Raw genomic sequence first — 14,748 nt, 5'->3', positions numbered from 1 at the left:
ATTGCTGCCGTTGTAAGCGAAACGTTGTGCCCACAAATTGGCTTGTTAAATTGCAACCCAAGGATCAACTGGTTCGTTTAACATTAAGACCCAGTTTAGCGGCAAAAATAGCTGCTGCAATCACAATTGCGGTAAATAAACGTAAATAATGACCAGCGTGCGATATAAAGCAATACGGATAATTTATCTGATTCGTTTGCAGCACGATGTAATTTAATTATAAGGCAGGATTTATCGCTATCGGGACTCGGAGGAAAATGGTTGCATTATCTGGAAAGTATCTATTTTCATGCGGTGCTGTTTGTTGGCATGTCGCTTGATAGTGTGTTACCCAACTAGACGACAACTGCGTTCAAGGCAATTTTTTAAAAAACACTTCTAAATTTACATGTTGATCGTTTGAATGGGAAAAAAATCGGTTTTCTAAGCCTCTAGCGGCCGTTTACCTTTCGCTAATGGCGATCACTTTTCAAGCGTGCAGAAAGTGGGAGTGTGTTGATTTGCCTCATTTTTTCCGCAAATTGATTGATTTATTAGGGCATAAACGCTGCTAATGCAAATCGCACCAGCACTTTGATATAAAATTACGCGATTTCGGCAACACTTTGTATTTATAGACGGCCGACTTTCCACACGGGACTTTGTTGACCTCTTTTCCTTAGAGCACGTTACTGCACATTTTCCTTAATATTTTCGGGCAATTGCTTGAATTTTAGTGCTCAGAGTCCGCTCAAGAAGCAGAACTACTCGCATAAAAAACAGGCAAAATAGGCATTTTTCCTGGTATTTGTTTAAAGTAAATACGCAAGCAGAACGATTATTTCGTTGATGGACGACGCAATTTAAAATCCATCAATCGCGTACAGTATGACGTCCAGATAAGGAACGATCAACAGGAAAATTACTGGGCTGATTGGCTGAAAACGGTTTCATTTGCAGCGACTGTTCGGAATTAGGGCTTTTACCGATAATTTTCCGTCTATTTGCAGGCACCGGCACCTTTGGAAGAGTGTTGCTCTGCAAAAACAAGCAAACCGAAGAATATGGAGCGATGAAGATCCTCTGCTTGGCCGATGTAATTCGGTTAAAACAAGTGGAGCATGTGAAGAACGAGAAGAACATTCTTCAAGAGGTTCGCTACCCTTTTGTCGTCAATTTGTAAGTATCGTTTTTACTTGGCAATCGTTGAAAACTTGGGGCATTTTGCACAAAGTCAAAATGTTTTTTTACAACCGAAAGATTCACTATTTTCGTTAGACAAATCACTAAGTTAAACCCTGAAGGTGATTTTCCAGCTTTAAAAGCTTTGGAGCCTCACAAAATCAACTTTACGCTGACAAATTTGACTAACTTCGCAACTGGATAAAGTCTGACTGCCAGAGCGAATTCATTTCTATTTGAAGCGTTATTTCGCGCAATTCTTGTTCGGATTGTGCGTGGTTTTGGACCAAAAAAACGATTTTTTGTATTTCCACACTACCAGCATTAACATCGACCGCATTTCTCTGAAAAGTTTTTGATTTTTTTCGCTCAAATCGTTTATTTCCAGTGGCCTTAAAAATATGCCTTTTGGTCTGACTGATAATGTTTTCCTGCTGCACCCATTTTCAAAATATTGGAATCATTTTGAGGCTCAAACTTCTCAGAGGAGTTAAGTTGAGTTTAACATGAGCTCTAGATCGTGGAGTTCCGTCCATGAACAGCAAAGTGGTCGCTGCGAAGCCAAAAAGTTGATTTTCTTGAATCGAACAGATGGGCGAAAAATCCAAACTGCTTCAAGCCACTTTTTAAGTTTAGATCCTCAAAAAATGTTTTTTGACAAACTGGAAGCAAGCCGAACTGGGCAAAGTTTGCATTTTTCCATTTGCCGCCCTGTAGAAAATTTAACTGAGGTACTCAATTTAGCAAACCGCTGGCCAACAAAGAACAAAAGGGGCTCAACAGCGCTTCAAACAGAAACCAAATCGCTTTAAGCACGCGGAATTTGTCCAGTTCCAAAGTTGGGGCAAATTTGGCTCTGTCTTCCGACAGCTATTTTTAAAATCCAATTAAATTGACTCCCACAATGACTTAAAATCGACTCAACCGCGTAAATCTTCTCAGTTTTGCCTGAATCATCGTCTGATTCGAGCATGTTTGGCTGAGATCATGCTGCGATTCCTTTATGGAAGCTGAAGCAGCCTTCAAGTCCTTTCAGATTTACGCTCACTTTCTCGATGGCCATCTTAAGAAGACGCTGACCGAAGCCACTTTCTTCTCGCCGTTCGCAAACGCCTGCGGTCCGATTCGGTCACTTTCATTCAAACAAACATCGCCTGATTAGATAACTAAAGGCCATCGTTACTTGATCTCGCCCAATCCTCCCCTGTCTGGAACAGAAAAATCGCTAAAACTAGTGACTAAGCGGCGCTGACTCACCGAAAGCAGTCAGAGTCGCTGTCTTTAGACTCTCAGGTCTGGGAAATCGTTAAAACTGAAAATGGCGCCATAAATTAGAGGGGAAATAAATAAAAGTCTCATAAACAACGTTCGTCGACTGATTTACCTTTGATAGTGCTAGATCAGGTAGACTGGACGGCTATTCGAATCATAACAAATAGAAAGTTATCCAAACATTGGAGAAATTGARTAAGGGCTTCATGTTCAAGGTCTTTGGCAAGTTTTTTCGATTTTCCACACAAAGAAGTCAATGATTTCATGAAGTGAAGSTCCAATAGCAAAKKTCACTGCCACTGTAGCCGTCAATTTACATTAGTTAAWGYCMCTGTCATTTTACAGTAGTAAATGCTCCCGTTGTCACTGTCAATGTCRCTGTSATTTTACMKTAGYAAATGCKCCSGTTGTCACTGTCAATGTCRCTGTSATTTTACMKTAGTAAATGCGCCCGTTGTCACTGTCAATGTCGCTGTCATTTTACCTTAGTAAATGCGCCCGCTGTCACTGACAATGTCGCTGTCATTTTACAGTAGTAAATGCGCCCGTTGTCACTGTCAATGTCGCTGTCATTTTACCTTAGTAAATGCGCCCGTTGTCACTGTCAATGTGGCTGCTATTTTACATTAGTAAATGCACCCGAAATTTTACTGGCCAGTTTCTGGTGCTTTTCACTTTTTCCTTAAGAAAACACGCAATTCTAATCGGGTGCTGATGCAATCGAACATACATAGTTCAGTCTGTTTACACCTGAGTGTCATAATTTCGTTCGCAGAAAACGTCAGCCAGCTGCGGGAATTTCCTCCAATTTACCAAAAAACACATTCCCACTGTCAAAATTGCTATTTTCAAGTCGAATTTGCTACTGGTGTCTTCCTTCATCCAGGCGCTATTTTTGCTCACTTAAACATTAAACATTAGCAGTCCAGAATGCAGATTGGAGAAGTTTGCGTGAAATGCAGGGCATTGTGTCTGGCCGGGGAATTTATTTAAAAATCCCTCAACAGAGGCCAAGTGAATCGATTTAAATTTAGCCACTAAGCCCGTAAATCCTCCACTAACGCAGTTTATATTTTTAAAGGCTTGTGACTAATATTGTTAAGACGGTTTTACGCGCTGATACCAAACACCAGAGTAATGATTATAAAAATATAAAGTGATCAAACTTTCACCGAAAATAAACTTCAATGTATCCAAGCCCGTCTTCTGGGTCAAGATTAATCGCTAGGAAAAGTGTGAGAAAATTGGTTAATTTTTGAGAATTCGCTTTGAACAACTTCCACCAGGCAGGTAAGATAATTAATATCGCAGCCAGGATTTATGGGAATGTTTAGCAGAAACAGTTCGCGCCTGAATCATGGCGGTTCCTGTTCATTTTTAACAAGTAAATCGAAGTAACGTGCGAAATGGCTCCTTTATTTTTAGCACTAACTAAATAATTCATCAAACAATAAAACTTTATAGTTGCACATAAAATGATCAAAACAGCGCTTTGTTTATATTGTCACTGATACGGTAGGCTGCCAATTTGCCCAACATGTTATGAACAGATTGGCTCATTCATGTGATTATTTGTGTCCCAATATTTACTGGGAGGCTCGCGCAAAGAGCAACCTACTTGGTTTTTTATATCCTTCCGTCCAATGAACGCACTCAATCCCGAGTTCGGTGAAACATTTATTTTTGCTGGTGTAAATAAACAGGCAAATGCCCCAAACCATTGCAAACAGCAACCCGAAACAAATCAACATAAGAGTCAAAACCCGCCAGTAAAATCACGATTTATGAACCTCCGAAAATTTCGGGGAACCCCATGCGAAAATAAGCCCTGTGATGTTCCAGATTATGGTCCAACCGTGATGAAGCCTGCATTTACATGCTGTTCGAATATGTTTGCGGCGGCGAATTGTTCTCCTATCTGAGGAACGCCGGGAGATTCTCCACCGCCACTGGCAACTTCTACAGCGCCGAAATCGTCTCGGCCTTGGAGTATCTGCACGCAAAAAACATCGTCTACAGAGACTTGAAGCCCGAGAATCTTCTACTGGACAAAGAAGGCCACTTGAAAATCACAGATTTTGGGTTCGCCAAGAAACTGACGGACCGAACCTGGACCTTGTGTGGCACGCCCGAGTATCTGGCACCGGAAATCATCCAGAGCAAAGGACACAATAAAGCGGTCGATTGGTGGGCGTTAGGTAGGTCTGGAGCTTTAATGAGCAACGTGTAAACTCATTAGGAAATCCCAGTCAGAATAAATAATTCGCCACGGAAATGTGTATATTTTTAGGTGTGTTGATCTACGAGATGTTGGCGGGCTATCCGCCGTTTTACGACGACAATCCGTTCGGAATATACGAGAAAATCCTCAGCGGCAAAATCGAATGGGCCAAACACATCGATCCCATCGCCAAGGATATCATCAAGAAGCTGCTGGTGCAAGATCGAACCAAACGGCTGGGTAATATGAAGGTGAGCAATGCAAATGGCCTCCAGTTTGGCCCGATTTTGGTTCAAGCGATTCAGGGTTGGGCGTCTACTCCTCTTCGACATCCGCTATGAGCTTGCATAATGTTCCAGCTGAACATTTTTTTGCCGATTTGTGTCGGATTGCCTAAAAAGTGAGCGAGCTGTGGGCAAAGAAGTTATCTGTCCGAACAGAACGAACTTTAAAATATTTTTATCGGTCTTTTTTTCAATTACTGTATAATTTCTCTATGGATCTCAGGCATGAATCGACTAGAATATTGCATAAAGATTTACACAAATGTCGCTTTTGTTCCAAAACTGTGAGCGCAAGCGAACTGCCGAATGTTCAACTTCTCTCATCTGGAAGGTTCGATGATCTCTTCCTTCGATTAAAAAAAAACATTTATCAGCAATTCTCGGGCTTTTAGCGGTTTTAAACAAGAAGCTAAAAGTGACTATAATTTTTTGTAATTTTGGGGCAAATGGGCTGCCTTTCCGAGCGGAACGAACATTAAACTGCGTTAGACGAACACTGAGCTTGATTTCGTTTGTTTGGCGAGGTAAGGGATGAACTTTTTGCGATTTAGAAAACGAAGCTTATGGGCGCTTTAGGATTGAAAAGTTTGCGAGCTTTGAACAAACGAGCGGAACGAACATGAAATCTGCCACTTTTCTTATGTGGACTGTTTCTAAAGCTGTAGCAATTTTTTGCATCCGTGCGCGAGTTGAGAAATGAATACTTTGGGAATTGCAACTGTTTTATATGGATAGTTTTGCGATCTAGAAAAAGGGAACTTTTCAAGATTTTACGACTGATAAACACGAACAGAACGAACCTCAAATCTTCGGGTTCTTCTATTAAAAGTGTGCCAAAACCTCTGATTTTCCAGATTTTTGAATCTTTGGTGCAGCAGAAAAAATGTACGAAAATTTGCAAAAAATATTGCCAATATCTCGAATTTGGGGAAAACAGACGGCCTTTCCAAACAGAACGAACATTGAACCTCCACGTATTCTTTAAAGGATATTTTGCTATGCGGAAGATGGATTTTATATAAACTTTAAGCGGTTTTTAGCATGGCAAACTGATTCTTAGCTTACGAGTTAACGAACAGAACAAACTTGGAGGCTTCAATGTTTCGTGAACTTGAGTACTTTTGAAATATTTTGCGAAATTGGGAGAAGCTTTTCATGGAAAATTGATAATAAAGGGTGTTTGCGAGCAGAACGAACCCGAGAACTAAACTAAAATTATTATAAAACTGTTTTGAAAATTCCAACTTCTACTTTGGTTAAATTCATTTAATTTAACTTTAAAAATTTAATTTTGCCTCTGCTTTGGTCATTTTTTGGATCTTTTGTCCCAATATGAGAAGAATTGTCTGGAAGTTGATCAACTTTGCGTTTGGGTGAAAAAACCGCTTTGCGAGCAGAATGGCCGCAAGAGCTGCCAGAATTCTTCTAGAAATATTTGTGCTCTTTGGAAGCTGGATTGTGTACGAAATTAAAGGATTTTCTAAGATTGTCTGATTGAAAAGTTTACTTTGCACACACGAACAGAACGAACTTGTTGGCTTTATGCAATGTTTATTTGGTTCCGAGCAAAAACAACCTGGGCGAACAGAACGAACGTCGTCTTCAAACATTTTCTCCTGTTTCAGAGTGGTGCGGAAGATGTAAGACGCCATCGATGGTTCAAAGGCGTCGACTGGCAAGACGTGATCCAAAGAAAACTGATTGTAAGCGGTTTCTTTATGAATGTTGCGCTTTTAACTCACTTTTTTGTAAATTCAGCCCCCAATAGTGCCGAAAATCATGTACGAGGGCGACACGAGCAACTTCGACGACTACCCGGAAGGTGACTGGAAAAGTTCCCGAACGCTCGATGATGACGAGTTGAAGCTCTTTGAGGATTTCTGATTGGAAGTCACACCGAAACGTTGTCTGCTAGTTCTTACGTGTACGTTCCGCTAGTTTCTAGTGGGGAACAAGTTGCCATTTCACTTTTGTATAGAGTAAACTGATTGTGATATTTGCTAGGATGTTTATGCTAAGACATTAGAGTGTTTTTATAAAATAGAGTTTTGTACATATATTTATTAGGGTGTAAGTTTGAGTTGATATGCGATTTATTCGTAGGCTAGAAGAGATGATTCTTTAATATTAACATTGTGCCTGAAAGTTATGTTCGTTGTCTTTTTTATTAAATAAAATGAAAGCATTGATCGAGCGGTTTTTGTATGGTGAATGAAGCGCATCTGCCTGGATTGCCTCCTAATCGCACGCATTTGGCGAAATAAAACGGGGCTTAAAGTTATTAAGTACACATCCTGATAAGATAACGAGATCCATACTGATAAACCACTACGATGAGTTCGTTAGAGCTGCAAAGGCAATTTCAAGTAAAATGTGAAAACATGGCAGATATCGAAACCTACGGCAAGTTTTCTCACAGACGAGCAGACAAAGGCAGCAAAGTGCAACGAATTTTGGGTCTTTTCGAAATTTCGCGACCCAATAAGGGCCTCCAACGCACCAACTCGCTGCCCAATGGGCAGCGGCCCAGCTTATCTTCAAGCGACCCACACATTGAAGGTTTGTCCTCAAGAAGTTCGCTGCGACGCAATGGACGCAAAGCGCAGAAGAACAAAGAGGAAGCTGGAGCAAATCAACCAGCAAAGTGCAAACGATCGCAGCACCATCCGCAGATCCTCGAGGAACCTGATGAGTGCAAAAAGCCAGACGACGAGCAGTTCACACTCTCCCAACTGCTAAGGCTGCATTCACTGGTCGAAATCACACCAGACGATGTCTTCCATGATAGTGGCAATTTTTGTGATAGTGATAGTGACCGGTTGAGCATGGACACAGTATTTCACGGCATCGGAACGGGAAAAGAGCTGCAAAACGGTGATGGTGGCAGTGAAAGCGCCTATTGGGACTTCATGCGCTCCCGGTCACACGAAGAACGCCTCCAAAGCCCCGGAGATTCTGATGGTATGTATCTAAACGCGTCATAATCCAATGGGAAAAGTTCCCGATGTCCTCGCATATTGATCGACAAGCACTTGAAGATTTATCTCCAAAGTCGATAGTGATATGAGCGCATGCAATCTCGCGACAAGATAAGGTCCCAAAATAGCGCCTCGGCGCTGACATCATTTATTGTGTTTAAAAGGTGCTGAATGAAACGCTTGGGGAATCTCAAATTCCCCGTTTTCTCCACAACCATCCCGGGAAGCTCTAGTTGAATTTCCAAAGACTGATCAACCCAACTCCTTAAGGACCGTTCATTTCTGTTCTAGAAAAAAATGACTCACCCACCGACGAAGAGCCCGAAGTGACAACGCCGCCACCTGAAGAAACCGACACTCCAGAGCTGGAAATCGAGTGGTGGAAGTACAAGTCCTTCGTGCAAATCAACAATGAAAATTGGGAAAACCCGGAAACGTCCACCCATCCGCCTGGATCTCCCCTGCAGGGCAGATTCCGGAAAAACAACCAATCAGGACGCAGTCGAAGAAGGGCCGGAATCCTCAAGAAGCCCATCGGGGTCAAGGAGTTGGCGCAACATTTCGAGAGCTTCAAAGATGCAGCCGCAAATGGCGAAACCGAGAACTATCGGAGGAGCGTCATTTGCGAAATCGACGCTGAGCTGGAGAAGATGAAGCTGGATGGATATGGGGAGGATTTCCATTGGATGCTGGAGGATGGCGAAGCAAAAACACCGGGCCCATTAGTGCAGCTGGAGCCTGAGCTGGAGGACCTCTTCGGGGAAATCTACTTTGCCGACGACATGGAGAAGGGCTTCTACTACATGGAGGCATGGAACGCAGATGGCAAGGAACTAATCCAATGCAGCGTGCAAATCGAGCGCAAAAGCATCGACCTGCTCAGCTTCGACCAAATGAAGACCAATCAGGACCCCAACATTTTATCCAACGACGATAAAATGGTGCTGGTTCTGGGCTCTCAGGCAAGTGATGACTCCAAGAGGAACACCATGTATTCCACCACTTCAGGCGAGAGTTACGACGATGAAGGTGAGTGGACCATTTTATTTTGTTAAATAGAAATGATGATTATTATCTTCAGATGCCATCAGCTGGACAAGCGTGTACGTTCCCAGCGCCGCAAGGCGAGAAACATTTTGCGATCAGCAGGGAATAGTTCGGATCGAAAGGGTGGACAACCAAGTGGATTCCCCTGGCTACATTGGCAGCCAGGCGACCAACCCGGAGGAGGAGGAGGAGAATGAGGAGGAGGAAGCTGCGGAGCAATCCAACTACTACGAGAGCATAAGATTGGAACACCAAATCCTCTTCTCGGTTCCAGTGGAAGTCAAAAAGAACACGTAAGTTCCAAAGCACCAGTCTTGAACCAACTCCCAGAGCTTGGTGCTTTTAGGCTTCAGTACATTGTTGACGAGATTATATCCACCGAAAGAAAATATGTTGCTGATATGGAAAAGGTCCTCGTGGTAAGTAGGGGTACTCATCCAGAGACTGGGGCTGACGCCAGCTTTGCACAGGAATATAAAAACTTCCTCGAGGAGCGCTGCCCGGAAAAGGTGGACGCAGTGTTCGGCAACATGGAGCAAATCTACTCCAACCAAACGAATTTCCTCCACGCCCTGGAATCCCCGCAGGTGGACATCAAGGCGGTGGCCCACACTTTTCTGGAATTCGTAATGCCCCAAGCCCCCACCACTTCGCTTAATAATCGCCTCAATTGCAGGAAGACCTCTTCAGGCTCTACCCCCGGTATTTCAGGAACACGCCCAAAGCGAACGCTGCCGTCAAAGAACTAAGCTTCCTCATCAAGGTAAAGTCCATCAAGCTTTGCGCAAAGTCCCCAACCTTTCCCCAAATTGGTCGTTTAGGAGAAGCAGGAACGCATCAACGACAAACTGGACCTTTCAGCCTACCTGCTGACTCCCATTCAGCGGCTGGGCAAGTACAAACTGTTCCTCGAGAACATCATCAAGCAATTGCAGAAAGACGACCGACCAATCGGGCTCGTTCAGTTGTCTCTGGACATGGTTAAGAAGTACATGAGCAAAGGAAATGATGCTGTGGCGCTGGCCTCGATCCTCTTCAGTCCGTTGCATACCAAAGACTACGGGTCGTTCATTGCCCGGGAAAAATTCACTGTGCTCAAGCCCAAAAAGGCCGAAATGATGGTGTTTTTGTTTGAAGGCGTTGTGGTTTTTACCGTCGAAGATCCCGTGAGTTCCACATGAAACCATCGGCTTTTTGCTCTCATCTAGTTCAGTTTCTTATATATTGTATTCTCAAGTCAGTTCTGCTCCCAATACGTGATGATGTTTCCAGAAAAACCTGGAGCAGTTTGTGTATCAGAAAAGCATCAGAACACACGATCTGAGAATCGCCACCTTTGACAACGACAACACCATTCAACTGACCGATTTCACCAAGACGAAACGTCGCAATTCGAGCAAGCACACCTACATTCTGGATACGAAATCGCCCAAGGTGAAGGAGGCCTGGAAGCTGCAAATCGAGGACATCCTATGGAAGCAGATGAAGAAGATTAAAGGTATGTTTGCCCCATCAGCCACCAATTGACCTGCTCAGTGGATGATTTCCAGAAAACACTCTAAAAGCCTATCAGAAGTCGGACGAAACTCCGGTGCCAGTCAGGAAAAATCCCCGGAAAAGAGAGCAACGCGCCAAATCGACAGGTAATCAACGGCCAGCATTTCTAGGCGGTTTTCCAATTCTTTTATACAAATGATCGTTTTAGGGTCTTCTGTCTTCTATGTCGATTACACAACACATCACTGATTCATTTGCACACTAGACACCATCAACATGGAACAGTTTTACATTGCTGTGGTTCTTGTATCATTTAGTATTTATTCTATTCGACCTATTTTGTCAATTTGGACTGGACTAATAAATTTATTTTATCTAAATGTACAATCTGTTAAAGTGAAAGTCTTCAGTTGCCCTGGTCTTTTAATTTACGACACTCTCTTCACATCTCGGAGATGAGCAGAGTTGAAACGCAAAAAATGTTTAAAACGAAGAATTCCTATGAACTACTTGCTTCCTAATGCAAGGTTGGAAGGCCGTAGCGCTTTGCAGTTTCGCAGCAGTTGAGGAACTCCAAAAAAACCACTAGAAAATCGCATTAAAACATTATCTTCACAGGCGTTTTTTCATGTAAGTTAACTGTTTTTGGCGTGCCTTCACAGTCGCCAGGCCGTAGCTTCTCTTATCCGCAGATACGCCTTATCTAAGAATACTTATCTGATAACTAAGACAATGATAAGGCAGATAAGCAGTTGCAAATGAGTTCAAAGTTACACGCAATAAGGTGTGCGTCAAACGTGGTTAGTGATATCAAAGACAAACCGGGCATATGGAAAATGATGGTTCCTCCTTTGATGAAATCGATCTGCGCTCTGGCAGTGCCGAAACCGATAAACCTCCACCCCCCAGGAGGCCGCAGTCCACCTCCACACTGTCGCGTTTCTTCAGGAAGACCTTCTCGAAGAAGAAGAGGCGACTGACTGCGCCCGTAGGGGACACTGAGCTGGTGAAGGAGAGCATCTCCTCCCCAGCCGAGTGCAAGCAAGTCGGATTCAATGAGGAGGACTTTGACTTTTCCAGAAGCTCCATCCAGTGCTGCCCGTTCGACATTAGTGGCTACGGCTCCTTCCTGCTGATGGACGAATTCAAGGTCCGCAAGCCGAAGAAGATGAAGATCATGGTGTTCCTGTTCCAGAAGATCGTGATTTTTACCAAGGTGCCCATCCTCATGCCTCAAGGCTCATGAAATACCATTAATTTGCCAATTCCAGAAGCAACTGAATGAAGAAGCGTTCTACTACATAGGCAGCGTGAAGATGGACCAGATCAGCGTGTTGCCCCAGGGGAAAAACATGAAGATTCTTCAACTGAAAGACCATCTGGCCAGCGCCAGGTTCCACAAGGAGACGGTGTTTAGCTTGGAAGCAGCCTCCGAGTATATTCAGCTGCAATGGCGACGGACGGTGGAAAAGTGCTTGTGGGGCCAGCTGATCCAGGCGAGGAGACACGGGGGCTTTTCTGGGACCTGAAGTGACTCACCACTTGCTCAATGACTGTGATAGTCTAGAATATAAGCGTTTTTCATTCAGAGGCTTTATTGTGCTCCCAACCAGATGGTTGCGATCTTAGGCGCGAGGTTTTGGACCTTCAAAGGTGTTTGATGATTTTTTCAAGCCGCGTCGCCTGGAGAACTAAAAAATTGCGCAATTGCCAAACTTTCTTGTTTTAAACCTGGGGATTATATGAAACGTTTTTTGGTCCCTACTCAACTAGACCAATATGCCAGTCCAATTTTTCTCTGTGCAAGTGGAGTGATTTTATCATTCTCAACGCTTTCCCGAATGGCGTTTTCTAGTCTTGATTCTTGAGAGTTTGGCGAGAAAAGCTTAAAGTCTCCTGCAATTGAGTCCGCCAAAACCCCCTGTTTTCCCTAGATGCCGCACCATGTTTTAAGTGTATAATTTTCTCTCCTTCGGAAACTCAGGTCGCAACATCACAGGCGTGAGGTCCACCATGGACTATCGAACTTGAAAAAACTTTCACAATTTATGCCTGAATTTGCTGCTTTATGGTGCCTTGAGAAAAATAACATCAGGTTTTTGCACACTTTTGAGCCTCGGATGGGTCTCTGTCCTTGCCCATCCAAACTTCTGAGAAATTATGAAAGTTTGTGCTTGAACCGAATAAAGGCGAGCACCAAGTTGGGGCGAAGAAGGCGAGAACCCAATGCGCCCAATTTTCCTCAATTTTTGCCCCTATGAACCCTCCAAGTGCTTCTGGTAAACTTTGCTGCGCAATTCTTCATGTTGCAGCCCCAAGATATTCGTGATGTTCTCCCTCCAGGTGGCGTGGACTTCTCTGCTCGTTGCCTCAAACTTGTAGATGACTGGGGTGTGAAAAGTCTTGGATTTTTCGTAATGGTAGAACTTGATGACTTTCTTCTTCTTGTCGTCGGCCGGCAGCAGAATGATTTCGTCCATCCTAATATGGCCTTGGTAGTAGAAAGTGTCATTCTTATCCTCCTGCAAGCACAACGTCTCTGTGCTTTAGACAACATTTCTATCTTCACCCTCAAGACGGGGACATTAGTTACAATTAAAAACCAATCCACTTACCCTAGTGAGGAGAACGATGTGCCTGAACAGGTAGATAGTGAGGGTTCTTTTGAACGGTTTGCTCACTTTGAACTTGTCCTTTAGCAGATAGTCGCCGTAGGCCTCAAACGGGCAACTTGCCACCTCCAGTGGCGGTTTTGGGGCGCTTTTGAGGATGGTTGGCACCGGCACAATTCGCTCGAGGACATTTTTCACATTGCATAGATTGAGTATGTCGGTGATGAAGCTCAGTAGATGTTCAACAATGGGCAGAAAATCCCGGAAAGCTTGCAACTCTGCCTGGATCTCTTCCAGATGCATTTTGTAGTGGAACAGTCTCTGACTGAGAATGGCGCCCAGGGTGATTTCCTTACTGAACTCAGCCTGAAAGCGAATGTGTTCAGACTCTGCGGGATTTGAGGCTTAGAGGGCAATACCTTTGAGTCTGAGAGGGCAAAGGTGAGGCCACAACATTGGGTCATGAAGAACTTTTTGTACGTGTTGAACAAGTCCTCCTGCAAACTTCAACAGTGAGGGTTCAAAAGTGAGGGGCACCCCCAGTTTGCTTACATAGTGGATAAAAGCCCTGAGAACCCCGTCCAATGAGCGGGCAATGGCCAGGCTATACTCGAACTCCTTTTGGAGCTTCAGGAGGCCCTCCAGGGTTTCAGTGAGGAGACTGGCGCTATTTTTCACATCTTCATGAGAGTGGTTGCTGATGCCATATAGATAGACCTGGAAGGTTTTTTGCAGTGCCACAGTTTGCAGTGATTAGTGAGTTCGCTTACTGGTATAATGCCTGTAAGCTCCTGCAGGTAGCGCCTCTCTGTGAACTTCAAGTGCTCCATAATGCTCGAGATGGCGCAGCTGAAACACCTTGAGTGGAGAGATGCTTGATTATTAGCTCCAGTGTTACCTAGTGTGGAGTTTTTGCGCCCTTAGCGCGCCTGAGGGAGCCCAGCTGGCGATTGGTTCATAATCCGCATGCTCCTCTGAGAACAAGCCTGCTGAATGGTTGAGGTGACCGTCACTGTGAGTCTCATTCTTTTCCTGCGTTGGAGAGTAATTGAGAAGCCTTCTGCAGTCTCCCATGATGGCGTCCACCGTGCAGTTGATGGCAGCTTCATCTTTTCGTGGGAGAAGGCATTTTTGTTGATAACCAGGGCAGTTGCTCAGAACTTTACCTACCGTCACTTTCTGAACCACTGCCACTTGTGGCGCTCCCTCCAATGAATCCATCGGCGTTCATTTCAGCAATTGTCTGGTCAATTTGCGCGAGGTTTTGTCTTCGGAAGCTCTCCAACCTTCCGCATTGGGTCGCCTGTTGAAAAGTAATTTCCAACTCCTGCTGGCGAGTTGGGGGCGCAAACCTCCTCGGAGCTGCAACGGGTTTGCGCTTGGGCTTCAACTGTGTCACTTTGTCCAGGTACGTCTTCAGCTCGTGCTCTTTCGCTTCCGTCCACTTCAGGGACTGCTCCAAGCATTCGAGATTATCCATTGGCTTAACCGGAGCCTCCAAGTCCATATTTCGGTTTGTTATGTGAAGATTATCGCAGGATTTGCTCAGATTTCGGCGCGGCAGCGTGCAGGGCCTCTCAACTTCTCTGCCAGTTTCAAATAGCTTCCTCACCTTTGCAACGTGCCCTTTTCGAGCTTGGCCACTACGGTGCATCACGTTAGCAAAGATTTCGACG

At 44.2% G+C, this 14,748-nt stretch overlaps 3 protein-coding genes across 6 annotated transcripts in view; 2 read left to right on the top strand and 1 right to left on the bottom strand.

The window, feature by feature from the left end:
* Nucleotides 1–6,822, top strand: part of LOC109537561 (cAMP-dependent protein kinase catalytic subunit 3) — a 7,462-nt gene extending 640 nt beyond the window's left edge. The window contains exons 2-6 of the mRNA XM_048662636.1: nucleotides 990–1,158; nucleotides 4,276–4,631; nucleotides 4,724–4,905; nucleotides 6,564–6,641; nucleotides 6,697–6,822. Of these exons, the coding sequence (XP_048518593.1) occupies nucleotides 990–1,158; nucleotides 4,276–4,631; nucleotides 4,724–4,905; nucleotides 6,564–6,641; nucleotides 6,697–6,822 (911 nt within the window). The remainder of the gene's footprint in view (nucleotides 1–989; nucleotides 1,159–4,275; nucleotides 4,632–4,723; nucleotides 4,906–6,563; nucleotides 6,642–6,696) is intronic.
* A 419-nt stretch (nucleotides 6,823–7,241) lies between these two features.
* Nucleotides 7,242–12,048, top strand: LOC109537555. Of its 4 annotated transcripts, none has more exons than XM_019904333.2 (11): nucleotides 7,242–7,899; nucleotides 8,208–8,945; nucleotides 8,998–9,256; nucleotides 9,310–9,382; nucleotides 9,434–9,589; nucleotides 9,640–9,726; nucleotides 9,785–10,129; nucleotides 10,236–10,461; nucleotides 10,514–10,606; nucleotides 10,669–11,676; nucleotides 11,732–12,048. In XM_019904333.2, exons 1-10 carry the CDS (start codon nucleotides 7,272–7,274, stop codon nucleotides 10,707–10,709), a joined length of 2,646 nt encoding a protein of 881 aa, XP_019759892.2. In that variant the 5' UTR covers nucleotides 7,242–7,271; the 3' UTR covers nucleotides 10,710–11,676; nucleotides 11,732–12,048. The 4 variants fall into 4 exon arrangements, with proteins under 4 accessions (XP_019759892.2, XP_048518518.1, XP_048518517.1 ...); XM_048662561.1 differs by having other exon boundaries at nucleotides 10,514–11,090; nucleotides 11,153–11,676; XM_048662560.1 differs by having other exon boundaries at nucleotides 10,514–11,676.
* Nucleotides 12,049–12,505: 457 nt separating this feature from the next.
* Nucleotides 12,506–14,748, bottom strand: LOC109537558. Its single transcript, XM_019904338.2, has 7 exons — nucleotides 14,243–14,748; nucleotides 13,971–14,181; nucleotides 13,843–13,921; nucleotides 13,625–13,789; nucleotides 13,492–13,569; nucleotides 13,076–13,438; nucleotides 12,506–12,982 (listed from the first exon to the last, which is right to left on the bottom strand). The coding sequence occupies exons 1-7, from the start codon at nucleotides 14,724–14,726 to the stop codon at nucleotides 12,716–12,718; spliced, it is 1,647 nt and encodes a 548-aa protein (XP_019759897.2). The 5' UTR covers nucleotides 14,727–14,748; the 3' UTR covers nucleotides 12,506–12,715.

Source organism: Dendroctonus ponderosae, unplaced genomic scaffold, assembly GCF_020466585.1.
Source record: "Dendroctonus ponderosae isolate FM_Combo_2020 unplaced genomic scaffold, Dpon_F_20191213v2 Dpon_F_20191213_11, whole genome shotgun sequence".
Lineage (NCBI taxonomy): Eukaryota > Metazoa > Arthropoda > Insecta > Coleoptera > Curculionidae > Dendroctonus > Dendroctonus ponderosae.
The sequence above is the reverse complement of the archived record's forward strand: the minus strand, read 5'-3'. Positions and strand labels throughout refer to the sequence as shown.

What these genes read in the sequence shown, in the direction of transcription:
- LOC109537555 (XM_048662561.1), top strand. Translation starts at nt 7,272, where the DNA reads ATGAGTTCGTTAGAGCTGCAAAGGCAATTTCAAGTAAAATGTGAAAAC. An exon ending in CGAGAGTTACGACGATGAAG is followed by an intron (nt 8,946 to 8,997) that starts GTGAGTGGACCA and finishes TATTATCTTCAG; the next exon opens with ATGCCATCAGCTGGACAAGC. An exon ending in TTTTTACCGTCGAAGATCCC is followed by an intron (nt 10,130 to 10,235) that starts GTGAGTTCCACA and finishes TGATGTTTCCAG; the next exon opens with AAAAACCTGGAGCAGTTTGT.
- LOC109537558 (XM_019904338.2), bottom strand. Translation starts at nt 14,726, where the DNA reads ATGCACCGTAGTGGCCAAGCTCGAAAAGGGCACGTTGCAAAGGTGAGG. An exon ending in CAGTGGTTCAGAAAGTGACG is followed by an intron (nt 14,182 to 14,242) that starts GTAGGTAAAGTT and finishes TCCCACGAAAAG; the next exon opens with ATGAAGCTGCCATCAACTGC. An exon ending in TTGCCCTCTCAGACTCAAAG is followed by an intron (nt 13,439 to 13,491) that starts GTATTGCCCTCT and finishes ATTCGCTTTCAG; the next exon opens with GCTGAGTTCAGTAAGGAAAT.